At 36.4% G+C, this 24819-nt stretch overlaps 1 protein-coding gene across 1 annotated transcript; it reads right to left on the bottom strand.

The window, feature by feature from the left end:
- Positions 1 to 389: 389 nt before the first annotated feature.
- On the bottom strand, positions 390 to 18024 carry LOC134530071 (lipase member H-B-like). Its single transcript, XM_063364631.1, has 7 exons — positions 17938 to 18024; positions 14400 to 14520; positions 10199 to 10335; positions 6503 to 6754; positions 3533 to 3736; positions 1222 to 1378; positions 390 to 496 (listed from the first exon to the last, which is right to left on the bottom strand). The coding sequence occupies exons 1-7, from the start codon at positions 17978 to 17980 to the stop codon at positions 439 to 441; spliced, it is 972 nt and encodes a 323-aa protein (XP_063220701.1). The 5' UTR covers positions 17981 to 18024; the 3' UTR covers positions 390 to 438.
- Between the last annotated feature and the right edge of the window lie 6795 nt (positions 18025 to 24819).

Genomic DNA, 24819 nt, shown 5'->3' with positions numbered 1-24819 from the left:
GTACTTTGTGCCGCACCTGTCAACCACATCACTTTTGATTCGGTGCCTCTTAACTGGGGTTTGCGTGCAACGAAAACCCATCGACGAAACAGTGCATGTAATATATACTGTCTGGTATTCAAGAACACTCATACCAGAAACATCTCGCTTATAATTTAATTTATGGATTTAGCATCCTGGGGGGCTTCAAACCTAGGGTAACCTTGTAGGGATAACAACCCTACTGTCTCACTGCCAGGTGTCGATGCCATGCCCCGAAATAACCAAGAGACCCGTGCTCCATTGGTTGGTGCATGGGTGAACCAGAACTTGAGTTGGCGCCCTGCAAGGACACCTCGCAAATACACACATGATTAGGCAGTAGGTCATCAAATAACTTCCAACATTAGTGCAGTATGTTGTATAGTTTATTTAATGTTGTATGTTGACACAGATTATCTATCCTTCTGCAAATGGTGAAGATGAGGCAGTTTTCAGGTAGTATGTTCCTCTTGCGCTGAAAAACAAAATATATATGCATTAGCCTAAACAAAATGATGTACTGCCACAATCATTTATATATGTCACACCTAGAAGCAAAGATAAATATGAAATATCAATGGATAAGTTATTCCCAAATAAAATTATAACTGTTTCTCTAATTATTAGTTGGAGCACATACACTTATTTGCAGAGGGCCTTACGGATTCTCGCAAATAAATCAATATTTGTGACGTCTTTACTATCTTTTTTAAAATAATTTTTTAAACCACATGTTCTAGGATAACACTAAAGAAAGTGTTTCTAAACATTTTCAAAGGAAAAATACGAAGCGTTAAAACAGATAAAAGGTAAATATAAATTTCAAAAATATTTATAATCCCGAAAGGCTAGGTAAAATAAATTAATTTTTTCAAATAAATTTCAACAAAATATGAAGTAAAGAAAAGCATTCCCATAAAATGTCATTTTCAAGTAGGTAATCTACATGTGTTCTGTAATATATTTAATTTTCCTGATGGGTACTGCTTCAAAAGTTTTGTATTGAAACTTCGGCCATTTAAATGCATGTTTATGTAATATATAGCCTATACGGGTTTTACAGTTTTTAATTTAAGCATACAATAGTCACAGGGAATGGGAAGCACCACATAAAACTCTATCAATTGACAACTGAGTTTAAAATACATTATTTCTGTAGCAAATGCTGGTTCTACTAGTTTTACTTCGCCAGGTCAGTACCTGGTTGATGTCTTATCTCCCATGAGCTCCTTGTCGTTCATGGAGCACATCCCTGTCTGGTACAAGAGCCAGTTTGAGCACTTAACCCCAACAAACCCCTTCTTCGTGGTGATAGACTCAGCGAATAGGGCCGGACATCGGTTGTGACTGCAAGAACCTGGAATTAAAAATACAATGAGACAGAGAGAGCAAAAAAACTCACTAACAATGGGTTTTATATCACGCTGTTACAAGCAGAAGCTTTTCTCAATATCACATGTAATGTTGGATTTTTTGTTTTATTTGCTATTTATATATTTATATGAATATACCGGTTTTCAATAACGTCTTTCCTAATCTACATAAATGTTTTACAAAGAAAATAATTAATTTACAGTTGTAAAACCTGTGATGAAAGAAAAAAACATATAAATTAAGTTTTCAACAAAACAATGGACAGAATCGTAAACTATTTCACCGAATCAATTTAATTTTAAGCGCGAACCATTAGTCACTGCCAGAAATTCAAAAGTATGAGCTTTTGCACCATGTTTTGTACATAATTTATTGAGTTACACCAGAAAAAATTTCATTTGCCATTTTATAAATGGGTCCTGACAAGATACACATGTTGCTAACATAACCACGCAAGAATAAGCCACTATCTCTGTGGACAGATTGTCGGGTCAATAAGCACAATCCTCCTGACAGTGAATATCTCATCTCGAACATATTATTTTTAATATACAACTGTGTGACCTTGTTTGGAGAATCACCTCAGTTGCTAGATACTCAGTTGAGTTGCCACGAATCACTGCATCACATAGAGGTAAATGTACTGTTGGAAAAAAAAAAAAAAAGATCCGACTGCTCTGTCATACATCAAATCGTACCAGATTTTAAATTAAGTGATATCTCTGGTGTTTCCTGTATACATACAGAAATTCTAAACACTCTAAACGTATCTTATGCCTGTGCACTGACCCGGAAATGTAAAAGGTTGTATTATCTAAAAAGCAAACAAGAAAGTATTTATTTACTGTCATCACTGTTACTGCGTAAAACCTAATTTCGAAAGAAACAAGAATATTTTAATCCGGGTGTAGAGCTTGCACTCATTCACTAGTCTACTCATGCAAGTGAAATCTCCTGCATTTGCATTCTAGACTAAGTAAATGCGAGCTCTCGGGACGCATAACAAGATAAGTTGGAAAAACTTCATAGAAATTATGGCTGCACTGCTTCAATTTTCTTTCCAATGAAAGATGGTCACCCTGTTGACGAAACTGTAATCAGGAGATAGCCGTCCGTACACCCTACTAAAATTTTGATTTACGGTAATCGCTGATTTCTCACAGAACTTTCTCCTGCTATATGCCATTCCCAGTTCCAGCGATTTCAGCATTTCCTTTAGCAATTTAACTTTTACATGGACAAAAAACAGAAGTTATTCGTATGGTTTTATTCGTATAAATATAACACTTAAAGTTACTTTGTTATTTATAATTTTTGTAATTTTCAAAGGAGTTTATGGACACCCAGTTTCTACTTAATAAGTAATACTATGAAATATAAGTTGCTATAACTAACCAGCTATGGAAACACAGGAAGTTATCCTTTTTGAGTGACTATTATACAATTAATCAGGCAAACAGCTTTATTTATTAATATTTGCTTGACTTATTATAGACTGTATTCTGCTGGAACTTATCAGTATAGATTGAGAAACAAATAGAATAGGAAAAAATTAATTATAGCTAAAATGTCCCTAGGATATATGTAAAAATTAAACCTTTCCCCAAATTATGCAGTTAAAAACTTGACTACTACTTGGCCACCTACTGTATACCATTAATACTAAGCCAGTTCGCAGGGCAACAACATTTTCACTGTAGCATGTCAATCATTGTTGATGATAGAATAAATATATTATTTAAACCCAGTTTGGTCTTACTGCACATTAGGCTGTCATTAGCATTTAATATTACATCAGAAATGTCAAAATCAGATGCAATTAATACTTAAACATTTGGTTAAACCTATTAAAAGTATAATATTGATTGGACTTTGAACATAAAGTATTTATTATTTAATGCACCAATAATGATTTATGAAACTCTAACTCCACTGAATCTTCTAGAATCAAACGATTAGGGTTTTTTTGGCCCTGAAGAAGTACCAGCCATCTTCCCACAAAAAACTTTTGGCAGTTCTATTGGATGCAAAACGTTTTTCTTGCGAGCTTGCACATGAAGTTTATATTGATATTTAGTCAATGGTGTGGACCAGTGCTGCAGATCGTTCATTGTAGCAGAGGTGCTATCAGACCTACCTAGACCGAGCTCCGCCACGTTGGTATTACATCCCGGCTGAACCATGGTGCCACCGTTGGGATAGAAGTCTGAATGACCCAGCGGGTCGGCCCAACCAAGCACGCCGCCGCATGTGTGGATAACATCCACGTAGGCCGCATCAGTTGAGTCTAGACGGTCGGTGACACTCTCTGCCGAGTACAGCGGCGCTGCCGGGTCCAAACCTGCACAGACAGATCCAGACCTGCACGAACCTGTCGTGACCTGCTAGTCGAGCCGGTTGCAGCCAGTACATTCCTCGGTGCTCTTGAAAGAAAAACTAGGTAAGAGCCTCAGTTACATTGGCAGAACTTAATAGTATTTGGTGGGAAATAGTTTTACTTCTCAGAACAATTCAACTGCTTCATAATCTTTAATATAATGTTTTAATGTGCAACATGTCTATAAATGGATGTTTTTTACTGTCTTAGTTGAGTCTGCAAAAAAAAAAAAGAGACAAGAAAACATTTCTGAACAGAGATCCAAAAGGCAAATATATCATTAACCTTAGATTATAATTCAAATGAAAGCGAAGACACAAATTGTATAGCTAAAGAATTGTAAATTTATTTAAGGCAAAGCTTAAAATATTTCTAATACAAATTTATACTTTAATGATAATTATATATTTGTATGTATTGATTATAACAATTGTATTTGTGACACTTATTGTCAAATTTGGTAGAATTTTCTTTTATATTTTTTTCCTGAAATTTTCATACCTTTTTCATTAATGGTTTTAATGGATTATCTATTTTTTAGGCGTTCGTGTGAAAGATTTCGGCATTACCATGCTTCACGTTTTCTTAAAGGCAGTATTTTTTCGGCGATGGTTTTGTTGTTTTCCGGTAAGCTAGCACTGTTTATAATGTGGCAAATACTTCATGACGACGTAGTTCGTAACTATCTTCCTAAAGTTATGATGTTTATATAAATTTATTTATAAAGGTAAGGGGGTTTATGCATGAGTGGTCTATTTGGTATTGATGGTCCTAAGTCCATTAAAACACAGAGGAAAAGGTTACACCAATAATGTCTTTGCCACAGAAGGTGGTCCAAAGAACGTGATTGTGATGTACTGGAGTCAGAGAGGTGGCTGGTTCCACTCGTATGTGTGTGTAAACATAAATTAATAATTAAAAACCTTTAAACAACACATGCATAGAATTATAATTTTTTTTTAAAACAGGCAATACCATTACAACTATAGACTGCAGCTTAACATACAGTACATGCATCACGGCTGGGTAAAAGTAAAATAGTGTAATCTCAAAAAAGTTAACAATTATGAAATTAATATGGCGTATAAAATAAACAATTAGAAACAGACATGGGGAATAACTGTCCAATAAAATATACAAAGTGTGTAGGTATTGCCTCCTCGATAAAACAACGATACGAGATGGTGAACTGCTGCAAACCGAGTACTCCATGACCATGATTATGTATTTATATAGTAAAGAGAAAGGTAACGAATTGTGGATGAATGATCATATATGCATTGGGGTAGTGGGGGAAAGGGGATGAAGTAATAATGAATAATTAAGAAGAGTATGTCAGTCTGCTGTTGTTAATCATAAGAGAATAATATATTTTTTTAAATTTATCTCTTGTGCTCAAACGGAAGACTCTCAAACCACCGAGAGAAGTAAATTTTTGTGTTTACTAGCTTTTATTATTTTTATAAAACATTTTTACTAGACTTTTTTCATAACCTTTAAAATCTGAAATGAAAGCTGTAATATAATTTAATATGGCTTTAGGTATTTCCTCGAATTAAAAATGGCGTAATTAAAAATTAAAGGATTATCTAGAAACAAAGATAGCGGCCGTAATCAAATTTCAAGGTCACCGGAGTTCAAAGTCATCCAAGAAGTCGATCGGAATAAAGGGCGAAAGTCAAGGTATCCCAAAATGCTGGCCATAACGTCATACAAGATGGCAGTCGTAATCCAAGATGACTGACCTCTGGCTTTTGCTCCATACGCAGAATTCAGGTGCAGGACCTACCAGAATATTATACAACTACTACCATACATACAACACATGCAAATCTCTAACCACACATATATTTACGAATCATATTTTCAAAACAGTTTATTTTAGAGAAGTACTTTTATTCTGGAGGAACATACTTACACTGAGAACTGTGGTAAGTTACAATGTGTAAAAGCTCAATATGAGCAACGTGGAGACCACAAGCAGGCAGACAATATCAAAAGGTTACACCAGTTTACAAACTCATCATATTATTTGAATGCAGTTATTACGTCGTGAGAGTATTTTTAGTACATTAAACCACGAAAAAATATATTTCTCCCCACAATAATGACAGAAGCATGATGCTTCCATAACTTTGCAAAGCTATTATTAGGATAAAAATATCGTAGAAAATATATTTCATATTTGCTGTCCAAGTAAAAACTTTTTAAAAGAGATGTGAGAATAATAATTATGACATTCCTACTTTGAAGGTTTTTAAGTGTTTCTGAAAATTACTATGAACATTTTGAGCAATTTTTTAATTGTCTCTTAATATCTGAAGTCAAGCACTCTGCTTTGCAAGCCAGTTTTTATCTAGGAAGACGGAACAGCAAGTCCTTCGTTATTATAAATAAATGGTCATTTCTGGCTTAATAATAAAGATTTAGGCTGTTATAATTGGTAGCAGGAACTGGCTGATTCTGACACAAGTACTAGGATTTGCAAAATTCTGAATATTATTAGTATTAAAAACTGGCCAATTTGGGGGCTATATGTATAAATTAATTGGTATTGACGATAGTATCTGGGAAAAAAATATTCTGGCCCTTGTAGTATGATTTGGTCGATTATTAATTGGGTCAAGTCTGTCAATGGAAGTCGGTGATCCTGGCTTATTTAGAGGCTGGTCAATGAAAGTTGTTGTTTTGGCACTAGTAGTAGGAACAGGCCGACTCTGGTGCACCAACCTGTAATGCGGCCGACTTTGCCTGACTTCATTCGGTTGCCGGCCACCCCTGCGGCGTGTGCGCCCAGGCTGTGCCCCACCAAGTGGATGTTGGACAGGCCGAGACCCTTGGAGACCAGGAACTCGAGTAGCGCCGCGGTGCGCTCTCCCACCGACACCGCGCGGTCTCTCGCCTCGTTGTACAACAGGTCTTCGGAACCCTTCGACCAGTCCACCATCACGATGTTGCAGTCCTCGCCGGAGGCGATGTAGGCTGTCACAAAACATACCACGTGTATCTAATCCCATACCGCATGCAGTGTTTCAGGTACATTTAGGAAACCCAACTCTTTAGGTTCGGTGTTCCATGCGATAATAATTATTTTTTCATTGAATCATCATAATTATTACTAAAGAGCTTTTTATAACATTTTAACACTATACCTACCTACATTGCATTTGTTGTTCTGTCACTCATTGTTATATCAGCTGTAAAACGTCGTGCAAGTGATAATAGTGTTACGATTTTAATAATCGTTGAATGGGAAGAACTGGGTTCGTATATGGATAGCCCAGTTATTTATTTTTGCATAGTTTTATTGACTGCTGATATTTACAACATTAATACATAATCTTACATTAAGATGCCTCCTAATCAATTACTCGCACTCAGTATCTCAAGTCCTCACGCACCGCACACCTCGCTGGGCCGCACCCCTCGCGCAACTCTCGCCGCAGCGCTCCTCGTGGACCTCCGTCACTGAACTCTCGTCGTACTCCGTCGCCACCGTCGCACTTCATTTCGCCGAGGAGCTCACTCCAACTCGCCGAGCCACTCCGTCGCCGCCACCGCACTTCCCTTTGACCCTGGCGCCCTTCTAGAAGTGACGAGCGTGGCTGGGGCCACTCGCGTCATCCTGTGACGACACGACGCCCGAAGCGTCGAGAAGGGCGTCGGCAGCTCGCGCGATGACTCGCTGAATTACCACAGGCTGTCCGGCGCCGGGGCATGGCGCCGTGCGGGGAGCGGTGTTGAGGAGGGGGGATGGAGTTGGTAGCGACGACCCTTGTAATCCGGGCAGGCACGCGTGGCATGTCTTACGTCAATGGGTGGCGCATGACGTCAGTGGCCGTGCGGGGCCGCCAGCCAGCTCCGAACCTGGCTTCGCGTTCTTGTCTCTCGCGTTTGTAACAATAATTACGAACACTTGCACAATGTTGAAACCCATTACATTACACTTAGTGAATATCTGTTGAAAATATAAGTGGCAGAACAACAAATACAAGAGAAGTATCGAGCTAGAATTTTAGGAAGTGCTTAAATAATAGTAATAACGAAAAAATAAATAATCAACATGGCGTTTGAGACAGAGCCTTAATATTAAGATTTACGTGTTGTAGCAAGATGACACTTAAAATCCTGGACGCATGGCTTTAGTTGTTGACAGTTTTGAACACAGCGCAAAGTTGCGTGCTAGCGAAACTTCTCGTAATTCAGGCATACAGAGCTTATGTGACGTCTTAAACGTGGACACATCTGGGTCTGGCATGGCTTTAGTTGTTGACAGTTTTGAACACAGCGCAAAGTTGCGTGCTAGCGAAACTTCTCGTAATTAAGGCATACAGAGCTTATGTGATGTCTTAAACGTGGACACATCTGGGTCTGGCCTGTGTGATCTATCAGGTCTACTGTTCGCCGAGCTTCGGTTCGAAGGTAGCGAGCCGTGTATGTCAAATGTCACTGACTGGTTCATCTTAGGAGCTACTACAGAGATTGGATTTAACTCATCCTGGTGCTCACTTATTCTAATAAACTATCATTCTGGTATTATTTAAAGCACGTACTTTAAATAATAACTGTTGTTACTTTACTAGGTTCAATTATATGTTATCACTTTCTTAAAATATTTCTTAAAATATAAAACCTCCTCTTCCCCATACTTTTGCACTGTTTGACCACCAGGCACATGGGTAACAGTTACCTTTCTGAGACGTCATAAAGTTTCTTCAATGTTAAAATATTTTATGTAAGATAACAATGTCGTGACTTCCAGTAAAATAGCTAAAAACTTTATTTAGCGAATTGGAAATAAATATTAAATTACTTGTGTCCAGCAAAAAATAAAAATAAATAAAAATTGGTTATCTGTAAAGTCGGTTTACGGACTATAGTTTAACGTGATGTCATAACAAAACATTGATGAAATGATTACATATTTTATGAATAAAATTGAATCATTTTTATTTTAATAATAAAAGAATAAATACTTGAAATTATACTAGTAATCATATTTTTAAAATGTAAGAATAATTAACCTTTATTGCCGAAATTGTTGTTGTAATAAGCAATGAAAACCACATTAACTTTTCACTTCACTTTATAAACAGTCGAGTGGAAGAGAGATAGATTTGGCGCAAGCGTACAATGAGCGTAACGGGACACAGCGTAACGGAACAATGTGCGTAACGTGACAGCGTAACGGAACAATGTTTTTTTTTAACGGGACACTTTTTCGTACGTGCAGCCGGCGTTCATCGATTTATTAGACGTTGTCACGTCAAAAATCAATTTAAGTTGAAAACATAACACTTCCACCCTGTAAAATCGAGCATGGAAAAGCCAAAAGAATATTTATATTTTAGGTTTAAAGAGAAACAGTTACCAAATATAGCAGCAGCAACAGAATGACATACACAGAACATTCTAAACCATAGTCTATAACAGTCTTGCGTGTACATTTTTCTTGTACCAATCACTCATCAGATCATTTTTTTTTAGCGACCTATATGGACAGTGGGTACTATAGCTACTAATATTTTCGTTCTCTTACAAAAAGTTTCTGTCTGAAGTTAAATATAAATGTTTTCAGTATGTGCACTTTCATAAATAAATTTTTTGACGTGACGTCTAATAAATCGATGAACGCCGGCTGCACGCACGAAAAAGTGTACCGTTACGCACATTGTTCCGTTACGCTGTGTCCCGTTACGCTCATTGTACGCTTGCGCTGCACCGACAGAAGTGAAAACTTAAAACTTTGTTTATAAATGTGTTTCTACGTCAAATGTACGTAAGAAAATGAATCTGATTACTAGTATAATTTCAAGTATTTATTCTTTTATTATTAAAAAAAGTAGCATCTGTCGGCGAGTGCAGTAATAATAGGTTATGTTACAATTGACTAAAAAATTATGGTGATACATATCATAATTGATGATAGATATTTGATTACAGTTTATTTATATGAAAACTTGTTCATAATTATATTTAAACTTTATAGCTAAACGCCAGTTTTTAAAATTAATTACAAGTCATCTACACGTGAACTGTTTCGTCGACTGTTTATAAAGTGAAGTGAAAAGTTATTGTGGTTTTCATTGCTTATTACAAAAACAATTTCGGCAATAAAGGTTAATTATTCTTGCATTTTAAAAATATGAATACTAGTATAATTTCAAATATTTATTCTTTTATTATTAAAATAAAAAAAATTCTATTTTATTCATAAAAATATGCAATCATTTCATCAATGTTTTGTTATGACGTTGTCACGTTAAACTATTTTCCGTAAACCGACTTTACAGACAACCAATTTCTTTCAGTTAAAAATCACTGGCATAATTGTCGCAATATCAGCAACAAGGCTGTATCATACAGCAATTTATACTGCAGATAATATTTTAAGCATCTTTCGCTAAAGTATGGAGTCACTCTTACCTTCTCGAATAGCATCGAGGAAATTAGAATTAGCTATCCATCCATGAATGACAAGCTTCAGAGAATTTTTCACGTTGAAATTTCCCAAGGAGGCAGCGTCACCAACTGAAATGTATTCCGGATTTAAGGGGTTTTTCCTATAGACAGAAAACAAACCAAATTTACGATAACAGCAATAATTGAATAAAAAATTACATTTATTTATTAAATGTATTCTTGCACCGCCATTACGGCTTTTAAAATATAAAGCCTTAGCTTATAGTACAGCTTCCTTAAACTATTTAAGGTTCTATTTATATGTTCTATCCTTGGGAAATTATTGATGTAAGAATTGTGGAGTGTTACATTAATTTTGACAGTGAAATAATACGTTTATATCTTTCGGGTGGCGCATAAAAGCTTGGAAAGATATCTTTTATATTTCTAATGTGCCAGAGGTTCTAATAAATACTCAAAATTAAAAAAAGCAAAATATTTATAATTTTAAGATGTTATAGCCTATTCGTCTGTATTATCATTGCTTATTTCCGTACTCAAGTAACGATCTACTCTACTATACTGAATGCTGTGCTTATGACACTCATTTAGTTAAGGCGGCTGCACAAAATCTTGTTGCGGGGAAAGTTGGAAACTCAAACACCCCACGTTGGTTTGAATAGTTTTCAGGCCATAACAATATTTTTGTTTTACATTGAAAATATGCCTTTATTAAAGCAAAGGTTACAGATTTAGAGAATTTAAGAGACCATAGCATAGTGTCTATTGACAGTATTATGACATTTGTAGTCATTCCTAAAAAATGTATTCCTACTAAAGGCCGATGACTTGATATGTCCACAATTTTGGCCTCAGCCAGCGCTTCAACAAATTACTAGGGATAGACATCAAATCCCAGTGTTCCTTCCAGAACTACAGCATCTCTACATCTACGGGAAGTGTAGTAACCACAATCGCTATTAGATGGACGTTAGAGATATTCACAAAGAGCATAGTGAATTGTGCTGTGGCCTAATCTGTTGTTAACTGGAATAATGACTACCTATGAAGAGTCATAGTTGTGTGTTGTATATTATGTGCAATAGGGCATTACGCCGGCACATATTACTGTACATATAGAGATAATTAATGTAAAGGCAGGTCAGGGACCAGAGCATATGTTACTCGAGCGAACCAGCAAACTTCAGAGATCTCAACTCCAGAGAGATCAACGGGGAATAAATCCTAAATATTAATATTTGTTTATACTTTACTTCCCCTCCCGTATTTTCCTCTCCCCCCAGGTAGCAATCTCTCGGAGATCGCGACCACCATCCTTAAGCCCCAAACTCCTTCCATCGTCCCTGGTCGACACTTGGGACACGTCAGACGTCACTTGGAAAATACAGGCATTTAATTAGATTACATATTACATATGCTTAAACAACTCCAAATTTGTCATACTCTAAGGGCGAAGAGGGCTATTTTCGATTGTCATCGCTTAACCTTTATGTTCAGGAAGAGATGATGATGATGGATGATGGTGGTGATGGGGTGGTTATTTTAGATGCTGGATTGTACCCCAGCCATCGCCACGTGGTTGTGGCGACTAGGCGAGGTGAACCTGCGGTGGCCCACCATTGCCTTCCGTCAGTACGGCGGTGAAGGGACGAGCACAACCTTCAGTCCACGAACCCAGTGCTGTGAGCTCCCCCGTCGGCCGCCGGGGCCCAGGCCGGACTCCATAACAGACGAGTATGAGTAGGGAAGACGAAACTACTTATCATACTCCTATAGTATGTAGTCGTTAAAAATAAGTTTTCACAGTTATAATTTAATTTAGGTTATAAATATAATCAGTGGAAACACCCCAAGAACAATATATTTTACTACTCAAAACAAATGGGTAGATTTAAATGAGTGTGCATCACGCCTCTTCGCTCACCCCTCCCACAAGTCTCTTAACAGAATATACTTCTGTAAACAATGTAGGTATGCTGACATGAACATAATTGAATAAATTAAGCCTGACCCTGGGAAATCAAAATTTATCCTTTCAAACAAAAAAAACTGTTTACAAACACTTATACAATTATTAAAAAGAATTGTAAGTTAAAAAAAAGCTGGCATTAACACATTGCTAAAACAAATATTTTAAAGCATTTACACCAAAACATTTTAGCTAAGGACTCTGGCCTTTAAAAAAAAAAACTCTTATTTAATTTTTTAATTTTTTTTTAAAAGAAGTGTGTTTTTAACACATGTACGTTGGCCACATAACAGTGGATGGAATACAATAGACTTACTTGTCAGTATAAATGTGCAGAATTCATTTAACTTTTGAATTGTTAAATGTTGTCAACAATTTAATACGGAAAAATAAATAAATAAAAGTCTCGTAGAAGTTGCTTGGAGTGTTTTCTATAAACCATGGATAACATAAATAACGATGGCTGAACACCGTGTTCAAACCCGAGACCTGTGGAATGAGAGTCAGTTGTCTTTCCTAAGAGCCATATTGACAGGTGAATTGTTGGAATTACCCTATTGAGAAGAGAGATTCATGTTGACGTTCGCTGATATCTAATCAGAACTAAGAGCCCCGTGAGTTTGCAATATTTATTTACTGCAGTTTACGTTTATTTCAGGTGATAACATTAGCTTGGCAACTCAGGGAAAGTGATGTAAAGAATTAGCAACGGTGTCATATGCTTTCTCTTTTGGATAGCAAGGATGTGTCCTTTACCAATGCAGTGTTAATGAAATTATACTTCAGTATAAAGGCTGTATTCAGTGAGATACTATTACATGAAAAATTAATCGAGTCCTTTCGACGATAACACAACTTGGTTTATCAACAAAGAAATACATTTCAGCAGTAATTTGTTTGCATTCAACAATTTTTCCACGCTTTTTTTCAGGTAGTTTTAAATTTTTACACGTCCATGTTAAACGCTTGACAGTAACAGACGAACACAATAAACAGGAAAGGGCTCAGACTGCAGTTGACCGACTAGGCAGGCCTGTTGTTATATTTGCACTAAAGATAGCCCAAGGACGAGAGCTGCTCATCTCACGAAACCCTGCGTCGACAATTCTGTAAGGGCCCGTGGCATAAAGGTTCACTTTTCAAGAATCCTTAAGGCCCGTTCAACAATGGCACGCAAACGGAGAAGGATCTCCGGGAACATTTCATTTGTCGCTTCTGCTGCTTCCACAATGCACGGAAACAGAAGAAAATGGCAACCAACGAGATTACATAACAGTAACAGGATTAAGAAATATTTATTCAAATTAAATATAATACTGTTCTTAGAGTTTATAACACAGGGGGAATTTACTTATATAATTTTAAAATGTAATATTAGAACACTAGATATTCTTGAATTATAAAACGTTTTAAGAACATAAACAAACATGGCTACTACCGCAGCCAAGAAAACTCGGTTTCGTGAGATCCGTCTCCGTTTCCAAGGCCAGTGGTATTCAACACGTGGTCCGCGGACCATGTTTTAGGGAGCGTTGTTTTACTTACAACCTTCACAAGAACGAGGAGAACTACGTATAAGACATCTGGTAGCATTTTACTACTGCTTACTATCTGTTTGATGTGTTTTATAACTTACGCAAGAAATCGTGCCTAAATTCGTTTCATTTATATAAAATATATAAAAATATTATCACAATTTTTAAAAAATAGATTGCTAGCCTAAAAAAAATTGTAGTATCAATTTTGACAAATAAATATATTAACTTTTAATTTTATTTAGTAGATTTTATTCTTAATTTTAGAAATATATATTATAACTTCGAAAAAAATATTGGTTGCTAGATCTAAAGTAAATGATAGAGAACAGTATTTAATAAAACGTCAGCATGTAATTTTATTTTGGTGCTTTTACCATTATGCGGCGAGACAACGACAAATATATTCTAGTAGGGAAAAAAAGCCACCGTAATGATTGTGGGGATAGGATATGTATGGTACTGTGTCGCCCCTACAATATTCTAGTTAAGGAAAAAAACGGACCTCGTTTCAGAAAAGGCTGACGACCACTGAGTCAGGCTGAAGAGTTCATTGAGAAGGTATTCATAAACATAATTTATGTATGGACATCGCAAAATAATTTAACCTTCTAAAAGTTTCTAATTTATTATTGACTGCCAGAAAATATTGAGTTACAAAATTAATACACGTCTTAAGATAAATTAGGTCATTTCTTACTGTGTGTAAAGTAGGAACAGCACATCTTTTTCGGCGTCGAATCGCGTTGCTATTGACTGATTGTTATTTCCATCTTCTTTTACCAGGGATTTGTCGTAGAGATTGTAGGATGTCGCCAAAGCTGAAATATTACAAAATTTATTAATGGAGTCAGAATTATTTCGCTGATTCATTAAGTGTTAAGCAAACTCAAAGCACATATACATCTGCTTCACGTTGTTTATTGAACCACAGAGCTCTTGACACGCCCTTGATGACCCTGAGTCAGTTGTAAACAAGAGGAAGAAGAAGAAGAAGTTGGTATCCAATCACGTGTTTCCCGCCAAAGGATGTGACCTTGTTATCGACCAGCGAGCATTCTAAAGAGGCCAAATTTTATTTGAGACTGCTGAGTGGACACTGAAGTGAAAAGAATCCGCGAAATGATCTTGGTTATCTCATATATATATACATATATATATATATATATACACATATATATATATATATATATATATATATATATATACATACACACACACCAACACACACCAACACACACCTACACACACATACATACATACATACATACATACATACATACACAAACTCTTTGATTTGAATAAAAATTGGTGATTCTCTTAAAATAAATAATAAGTTTAAATTTATGGAATGGTTTTTATATTACGGGAGTTATAACAACATTTTCACAAAAACAAAAACCTACCCCTTTTCTATACTATTTGTCCAATTTTTCCCATTATAACCTCAACCTAGATATTCCATCAATATATTTTATGTGCCAGTCTGGATTTAATGTTTGCAATATTACAGCAATAATTGTGTCCATAATACAGTTGTACGAATATGTCAAAAAAAAATTTGTGTTGAAGACGATGTTTGGATCTGGGGGGCATGAGACGTAAAACTAGGTGGAATATTTTATGGACTCAGCACCATGGTAACGACTGCAAAAATATTTTTGGAAGCAAATGAATCCAGAGAATTGTTTAAAACTAAACAAAATTATATCTGAGGTAGCTTTAAACACATTTTTATTATCAGCTCACATTGCGTTCTATTTACGCTAGTAAGTAAACGAGTATGCATATTTTTTTAAATTTAAAACAAAATATTAACCAAAATAGGTTTCACCTTGCATCTTGGAATTTTAAACTTATTGGGATGTGGGTAGTTTTAGTTTCCAGTTAATTATTATTCAAATTTGTGTCACATAGCAGAGCATAAAATAATTTTCCCAATCCTTAATAGTTCTTTACAGTCTGATGTTTACTAAATACTTTACTACACAGTTAAATTTTCGTTTCTATCTACATTTGAAAACAAAGTTAGAGGTGTATTATTGAAAATAATCTGGCTTTCCAATTCTCCATAAAAAAAGTCGGACACATCACCTCAACTATTTTTCATCCTGTCACACTAACAACGTTTATTATTAGACTGGTCTTACTCAAAATATAAATTTTAATAATATTTTAAAATTAAAATAATGCATCAGTGCTGGATGGAGAATTTGAACGTATGATTTTTGTGCATTTTGAAACTTTTGAAACAGTGTATTTTTCATCACACGCAGGGCCGGGGCAATCAGATCTGCCACACTAGGAAAAAGTCACAGTTGCCTCCCTCCCGTTACTATGGCGACCACCTTTGCGAATCGCCCCTAATATGTTGCCGCCCTGGGCTATCACCTGACTCGCCTAATGCGTTCGCCGGCCATGATCACACTAAATCTCTTTTCGTAACCAAATCTTTAGAAGCTACACGCATACAATTTGCCTTTTGAAAGTAAATTAACTTATAACCTCTTTATTTTCACACGTGTTCTTCGCCGTTTTGAAGATTCTTTGTGACGGGAACGCAAGCCATTTCCGTATTAACTGGGCATGGCTCTGTGGTTGATTCCGTCAAACGTCAACATTTTTTACATCCAGTCCTATGTACAATGTATTTTATGGAAACTCGTGCCATTGAACTCGTCAAGAAAACTTGGCTGCGTTAGTGACGTATTCTGTGTCGCCACAACTATTCGACATTATTTGACCAACTTTATTTGAAGGTGTTGGAAGCGAAAGTTTGACAGCGGGACAAGACCTTAACATGTTACGGTTTCGAACGGCTGGGAAAACATAACTGATTACTTCATGGCGGCAACTAAAGCTGTCACTTACATTACGACATTTTACAAATGTTAACACTAACAAGAGTCTTAAGTTTGGTTTCATGTCCCATCGAGACCTAAAATGCGACCGTGTCTAAATTCAAGTACACGGCCATGTTCATGTACTTGCAACCCGCACTATTTACTTATTCTTATGTTGGAATCGCAATAGCGAGACGGCGCGATGTAAGGATGGCAATGCGACAGAAAGTATAGCGATATTTTGAACATACGGTTTCTACCCGCGCCACAACCAAAAATAAACGAAGTTTCTTTCAGTCACACACGCCTCAAAAATACGACAGCTAGTAATGCTTGCAGGTTATTTTATCGATATATTGAGAAAATTTTTGTTTGTTTTGATTTTTACATTCAATTGTAAAATAGTTGTTTGAAAACGCATTTCAGAAATATCATATAAATGTAATACATTTTTTTTTTTTAAATAAAAGAGAAATAATAGAATTACCAATGCACCAGTTTAACCCAATTTCTAAACCATAATTCTGATTTGCATTTCAGTAACGCAGCGCCAGCAACGCGATGGAACTAAGAAAGTATTTCTAATCGGTAAGTCTGTTGCGTACACCATTGTTGTTACGCTTGCGTCATAGATGTGTCGAACGTGATTGGTTAGAAATCTTCACATCGCAACGGTCGCGCTTTTGTGATTCCAACATAATGCTGTATGTACTAGAGAAATTCGGACGTGTACAATTTTTGGCTCCTTCAAGCAGTATCAGTCAGCCAAGCCGGTAGTAAGCATTACAATTTTTTGTAAATTAATTTAATTCCAACAAAAAATGGTTAGCCGAAGTTACTAATTTGAACGCTGCTTATTCACTGTTTCACGAATTTTCTGCAACGAACTTCAAGATTGTAACATTGTTTCGTAAGATATTAGCTATTGGTAAATAATGGCACGTTTTTTTTAAATTCACGTGTAAACATGTTTAAATATTATTATTTTTTGTTCAATTTGTTAAAATGTAAAATTAAAATGATTTTACAAATTTTAAAATACTATAATTTTCTGTTAAAATAGCTACGTTTCTTCACCTGGAAGTACGCGAGAAGTTACATGTTCGTTTACTGACACACCTGTATACTTTACTTTCAGTTCGTACAGCACTTGTGATGTCACAAGTACTTATATGTATTTACTTCAGGTAAATCTGGACTCGGCCTACTAGACGGAAGCTGCTTTGCAATTTGCGGCTTGAAGAACCAATCTGGTGGAGCCTTATTCTCCTTAATATAAGTATAATCCGGTAAGGAAAATAAGCTGAATTTTCATGAGTTTGTTTTAGAGAATATCTAGAAACTATATACCTCCAAGCAGTTTCTATAAAGAACATAAACATTTATAATACTTACTTACGAAAACCCCACACACAAGAAAATAAATCGCACTTTTCATTATTATATCACCGTTCTATTCGCTGTACTTCTGAAACTTTCAATGAAAAAAAATTAAGAATAGCGTTCTTTTTATACCTATAGTAGTGTCAATTCTTATCTCTAACACTCAGATAAATCATGATTTGCGAGATATAGTTTCTACATACACCATGGTTATCTCCAAGTCCAGATTTTGCAGTCGGGGAGTCCATTTATAACAGCGTAAAGGGCGCGACGTAATGGACTAGGCACAACATTTTTCTAACAAATTTTTATAACCTACTGTGCTACTAGTGCGACAAATTTGCAGGTGTGATAGAATTTCCATTTAGAACGCACCGTTTCCGAAATGAGTGGCAGAATTTATTTTTTGAATTTTAGTCAAACTGTTGCATTGGTACTACAATTTATTTCGTGTATTTACGACTTTTACTCTCTTAGTTCGTATGTAAAATATTTTTAATACATTCAAGTACAATTATTTTTTTTTCGAAAGAATATTATAATTTTGATCTAACAGTTTTTTCAAAAGGAAAGTTAAAACTAACAAGTAAACATTAATGAATTTTGATAATGTAGTGCGAATGTAATGAATGAAATATAAATTTTAAAACTATTTGCTTGTTTCGGTTCGCTGCGCTGTTTAAAACCGCATGCTCACAATAACCCGATAGTTGCTCTCGCTTAGTGTCCTCCAAATCGCGTCTGTACAACATGGTGAGGTCTGAGTTAGGGGAGGGACCTAGGTGCATCTCAGGCCGAAGCCTATACGCCTAGTCATGCTGGGATTAGCCACGCAGGGAGAGGGTCGCATGCATCGTTCTGATTTGTACGAGGATTGGCCAGCCATGGCAGCAATTGGCGCCATGATTATCTCCCCTATATTAAAACTAACCTAAAACTATGCTGCGTTGGGCCCAGGTCAAACCTGCACAGACAATGGGAAAACCCTAGCAAAGACATGTGGGATGCCAGGGCATGCATTTATAGCGTATCAGTGTACAGGAGACAGAGGATGGTCTAGAGAGTTGGACAGAGTAATAAGAGTCTATCATGCGGGGAGTTGGAAGCTTAGACGCGTAGTTCGGTTACATAATTTTTTATCCATTGCTGTATTTATGACCAGAGGTGCTTAAACCCCTGGTGGTGATTGGCTATAACCCAGAAGCCAAGTTCCTTCAGACAATGACCGCGAAAACGTGCGATCTTTATTATAAGTTTATTTTTATTTGAACTTTCTGCAGACGATGACCGAAATGATTGTCAGAATGAGATAAAATGTTCATATTTGCTGGAATGCATTATAATTTATAAGAGTCTCATTAAAATATTTTTCATTATTAATTTAAATAAATTAATGATCATTTTAATTTAAATAATACTTAGCAGTTTTAATGTACAAATATTTATCTTAGGAACTCAAAAAATCTGAATGTCAATGGTGCTTGGTGTCAATAAGGTTTTAATATACAATTAAATCCATTAAAATAAAAAAAATTAAAACGGTTAAATTATATTCATATTCTTCTCTTTATGAAGCTCTCATATAAATAGTTAAAACTACAATAAATATATTCAGACAGTTTTGGACCAAAATTTTGTAACATTGTTTGGATTTCTAAATTGAAGTTAAAATAACTTTTAAACTAAATATGAATTCATTATTCTAATATTTTCATTAAGTTTAATGTAAAGGTAAAACCAAAAGTTAAATATTTGAGGGAAAATATTTTTTTCATTCACTTGCTCAATCTACGGGAGATAAAGTGCATAAAATGTTTACGCTAATGATAGTCGAAAAATGAGCATGGTAATGTAGGCCTACGCATCGTGCGGCACCAAATGCAAAATTTGCTTACCATCTTGAATGCTCTTTCGTGAGTCTCTCCATTAAGCGGCTCAGGTTTACCGTAAGTTCATTCCAGCCACAAATAATATATCAATACTTCTTCCAGCTGGTTTACTATATATTTCTAATAACCAGCCAGAAATGTTTTTCGATTGAAAGACCCGTTTAGGTAATACGTAGGCGTATCAAAATAAACAATGCACGTGTAGATTTTTTAAGTGGAAAATAATTAGTAAAAATGAAATTATTTACTAAAAATGGAACTAGAGGGCGTTACAGACTGAGCGAATGCAAGACTCGTGATTCCACGTACTGATAGCTTTCGTCAGTCAGCGTTAAAATAACGTTAGTGTTTACATCGTCAATTGTGGAAGAGCAACGGCTGTGATAAAATTTCTCTGTGCAAAAAGAAAGAAGAAGAATGTTAGAGAGTTCAACTCGGAGATGGTGGAAGTTTACGAGAAAATACTGCATTGACCATACCAGTGTGTCTCACCCAGTTCGTGAAAAAATTCAGGGACACGGTTGGGAAGTTTTGGAGTAGCCGCCGTACAGCCTGAACCTGGTACTCTCCGATTGCCATCTGTTTGGACCATGAAGAAGCTCCTCGGCGGTGAGTAGTGTGACTGACCACGAACTCCAACGGGCCGCGCCGACGGAGTTCTATGAGACAGGAATTTTCAAACTGATCCCATCGTTGGAACTAATGTTACAAAGTGTAAAAGTAATAAATGGGGTAATACATTAATTTCTATTTCAAGATAGTAGCAAATGGAGTATGACCAAGCGGTTTCTCAATTAGATAGCTAAAATACCTTTACTGCAAACCCACGCCGGAGTCGCATTGAAACCGACAGAAAAGGAACAAGCCTTCGCGAAATCTCTCGTTTAAGCCTTTCAACCTAATCTCAAACCCTTCGATCCGCAGATACTTAAGAATTAAACTTAATCAGGTTTTAGTTTCAGAACCTTACTTATCACAAGAAGTTAAACAAATTATCGAGCTTATGAAACCACGTAATGCACCGGAAAACGATGGCATTCAGGCAGTAGTCCTTAAGAAACTGCATAACAAATTTAATAATAACTAGCTAAATTAATAAATGCCATGATTAAATTACATAATTTCTATCGCAGTGGAAAGAAGCGAATGTGATAGTTTTTCGGAAAAGACCCATTAGTTTGCTTAGCATAGTGTCAAAAGTAGCAGAATACATAATTCTAAGCGACATAATACTTAAATCAAGAAAATAATATATGGGCAAACGACAAATTTTGTTTTCGCAGCGCCCATTCAACAACACATCACTTGATCCGTATTACAACAGATAATGAATGCATTTTCTAAGAATAGCTATAATTTAGAAACGTTTATGAACATAGAAAAGGCATTTATAAAGTATTTCATGCAGACCTAATTTCTAAATTATCTCATTCTGGCTTCCCTGGCCTCGTGTTTAGACTAACGATCGTTTTGAGTCACGACAGAAAATGGTAGGCACGGTATGATTCACAAATAATTAAAGCACGAGTCTACAAGGCAGAAAATTAGGGCCGGTTTTATTAAATGTTTATATTCATGATATGCTTAAAACCGCACATCTATCAGTCCAGTTTGGCTGCTACGCGGACGATAAAACATTGTTTAGCTCATTTTGCATTTTAGAACTCGCAAAAGTCTCATTGTAAACCGTGTTAAATTCAATAGAAGAGTGGTGCACAAAATGCCGAATCAAGGTCAAACCTATTAAATAAGAAGCTAAAGTATTTACGCTTTAACATCTTACACCATTCGATAATAGGCCAAGATAAACACTATTCAAAGAACAAATCCCTCATAAAATTGTTTTTAAATATCTAGGCGTCTACATGGATAGGAAACTAATATGGCGCGATCACATAGACGCAAAAAGAAAATCTGTTTTCACTAGACTCATGATCCTTTACCCCATCATGAGTAGACGATTAGGTAGCTTTGTTAAAAACGATAGAGTAATTTATAACGCGCTAATAAAACCAGTAATAATGTATGCGACACCAGTGGCCTCATAGTCTCTTAGACTCGTAGAATTCTAGCCAAATATATTTGGAGTTAATGAGACAAAAGACAGTTGGAGCCAATGACTGTAGGAGCCACTGAATATTGGAGCCAATGACAAATGTGCGGCCTTTTCGATGATGGTGCTGCCTTTTCGTTGTCGGTGCTTCCAAATGTGCTGCCTTTACGTTGTTGGTTCTTCCAAATGTGCTACCTTTTCGTTGGCGGTGCTTCCAAATGTGCTGCCTTTTCGTTGTCGGTGCTTCCAAATGTGCTACCTTTTCGTTGTCGGTGCTTCCAAATGTGCTGCCTTTTCGTTGTCGGTGCTTCCAAATGTGCTACCTTTTCGTTGTCGGTGCTTCCAAATGTGCTGCCTTTTCGTTGTCGGTGCTTCCAAATGTGCTGCATTTTCGTTGTCGGTGCTTCCAAAATGTGCTTCCTTTTCGTTGATGGTGCTTCCAAATGTGCTGTCTTTTTATTGTGCTTCCAGAATGTGCATCCTTTTTGTTGATGGTGCTTCTATTTTTAATGTAGTTTTGACTCTAGTATTATAATAAATTGTTCTTGATTTGACTAGCGTATTATTCCATCCGGTGCATGTATATAAGCGAGTCCTAGACAGCAGGTCACTCAGTTGTTACTGTCGTCGACGGTGTACGGATCACCTAGTTTGTTTCTTCTGGTGCATTAGTCACGTAATTACCTGTTCTTGCGAACTCACTGGCATCTTTACGGACTTTAACGACGAACTCGATGGAGGTTGTACCATCGTCTACGGGAACCTTGACGACAGCTACGACGGAGAAGGAGCAGATCCCGTTGGCAACGACGACGTCATAACTGGAGGAGACTTCAACAGACGTGATACCACCAGCAGAAGAGACTTTAATGCCGGTAGTGCTGGCTGTACAGGAAACCCCGACGAACGCTGTTTCTAAACATTGTTTAGCTCATCTTGCATTTTAGAACTCGCAAAAGTCTCATTGTAAACCGTGTTAAATTCAATAGAAGAGTGGTGCACAAAATGCCGAATTAAGGTCAAACCTACTAAATAAGAAGCTAAAGTATTTACGCTTTAACATCTTACACCATTCGATAATAGGCCAAGATAAACACTATTCAAAGAACAAATCCCTCATAAAATTGTTTTTAAATATCTAGGCGTCTACATGGATTGGAAACTAATATGGCGCGATCACATAGACGCAAAAAAAAATATCTGTTTTCACTAGACTCATGATCCTTTACCCCATCATGAGTAGACGATTAGGTAGCTTTGTTAAAAACGATAGAGTAATTTATAACGCGCTAATAAAACCAGTAATAATTTATGCGGCACCAGTGTGGGCAACAGCAACCGAATCTCATTTAATAAAGTTGCAGAGAATTCAAAATAACAGCATTCGTTTCGCGGCAGATGCACCTCTGTATTGCCCCGTCAGGGCCATGTACAGAGAGATTCAACTAGAAATTCGAAGAATTATTGCATCTGAACTGCTCACAAATTTTATAATAAATGTGCAATAAGTAGAAATCCTCTTATTATGCTTTGGGGGAACACGATACAGATTTACAGCGTAAATATAAAATGCCGATTACGATTATTCGACATAAATCTCTGTAGACGTGCTGTGGTTGGCCGGCTTGTCCACCACTCAGAGCGCAGCGTAAAATTCGAGAGCAGACACCAGTAGGTCCGTTGCTGACTGGAGATAAAATTTGACAATGATCTTTACATTGCGTAGTGCAGGAAGCACCTTTAACTTATAACATTGTTACAGGTGGTTCTTGTGGCCTGTAACAATCTTCCTTCTCTCCCGGATTTGTACGTGTATGCCGCATGTTAGCAGACTACCCGCTGAACACGGCATCTTCTGTATTTGTTCTTTTCCTTTCTCCCGAGTGTTTAGGATTCACTGCTATACTCCACGTCATATGCTTATAGGAAACTGTTTGGTTTGGAAACCAAGCTTCTTTTAAGACTTTTCACCATATTTTATTGTTATCATTATTTTTTACATAAAATTAAATTTTTTGCATCGCCCAGAGATCGAACCAAGTACAAGAACTGAGCGAATTAATCTGTATATTAATTACAAATTTATTTAATTAATTTTGGAATTTTTCCAGAATTTATAGCTAAATAATTACGAATTTCCAAGATGGCACCCAAATGTCAAGATGGTGGGTGCCACCGTAAAATAAATGTTTACTGCACTCTAGCGGGTAATAATTTAACTAAAATTATGGTAATGCACTCTAGCAGATGGCACGTGTACTACATGTCACTAGCACTCCTTGTATCGATTACTGAAAACAATATGGCGACAGTACTCTCTAGCAGACGCCATGTGTGTTAACTAGCGCTCCTGGTAGCAAGCATTGAAAATAAATATTGTGGCTCGGTCTCGAACAGACGATGCTATTATACCTTTAATTAAAAAGAAAAGCCATATCCGAATATTTGTGTTATTATTTATATACCTTATTTAATTCTCAGCATAGTAAATGGTTGATGGCCGTGCGGTCAAATGAGTATGTTTTCTAACCTAGAGGTCAGAGTTGCGATGGTTCGAATCACAGCGCTTCCAATGTATTTTACATAAAAAATTAAATTAAAATTGTCGATAAGGGCCAAAATAGCTCTGGTAGGAAATGAAACTTCAACTTTATGTGATGAGACAGAGCAACACTGGCGCTCTCTAGGAGGAAACAGAGGAAACAAAGACGTCGGTATCCAAGATGGCGGCCTCCATCGGAACAGAAAAACCAAGATGGTGGATGTGTCGTCATCCAAGATGGAAGCCTCCAGCAAACTAAAACAAAATGGCGGACCTATCATAATCGAAAAAAATGGCTTCGAAATCAAATTCAAGATGATGGACATGTTATTATAATTCAAGATGGCGACCGTAAAGAATATTAAAAATAATATAATCCAATATGGCGGCTGCAATGAAAAGTGCAACGG

This window comes from Bacillus rossius, chromosome 1, assembly GCF_032445375.1.
Source record: "Bacillus rossius redtenbacheri isolate Brsri chromosome 1, Brsri_v3, whole genome shotgun sequence".
Taxonomy (NCBI): Eukaryota; Metazoa; Arthropoda; class Insecta; order Phasmatodea; family Bacillidae; genus Bacillus; species Bacillus rossius.
This window is presented reverse-complemented; position numbering and strand designations above follow the sequence as displayed.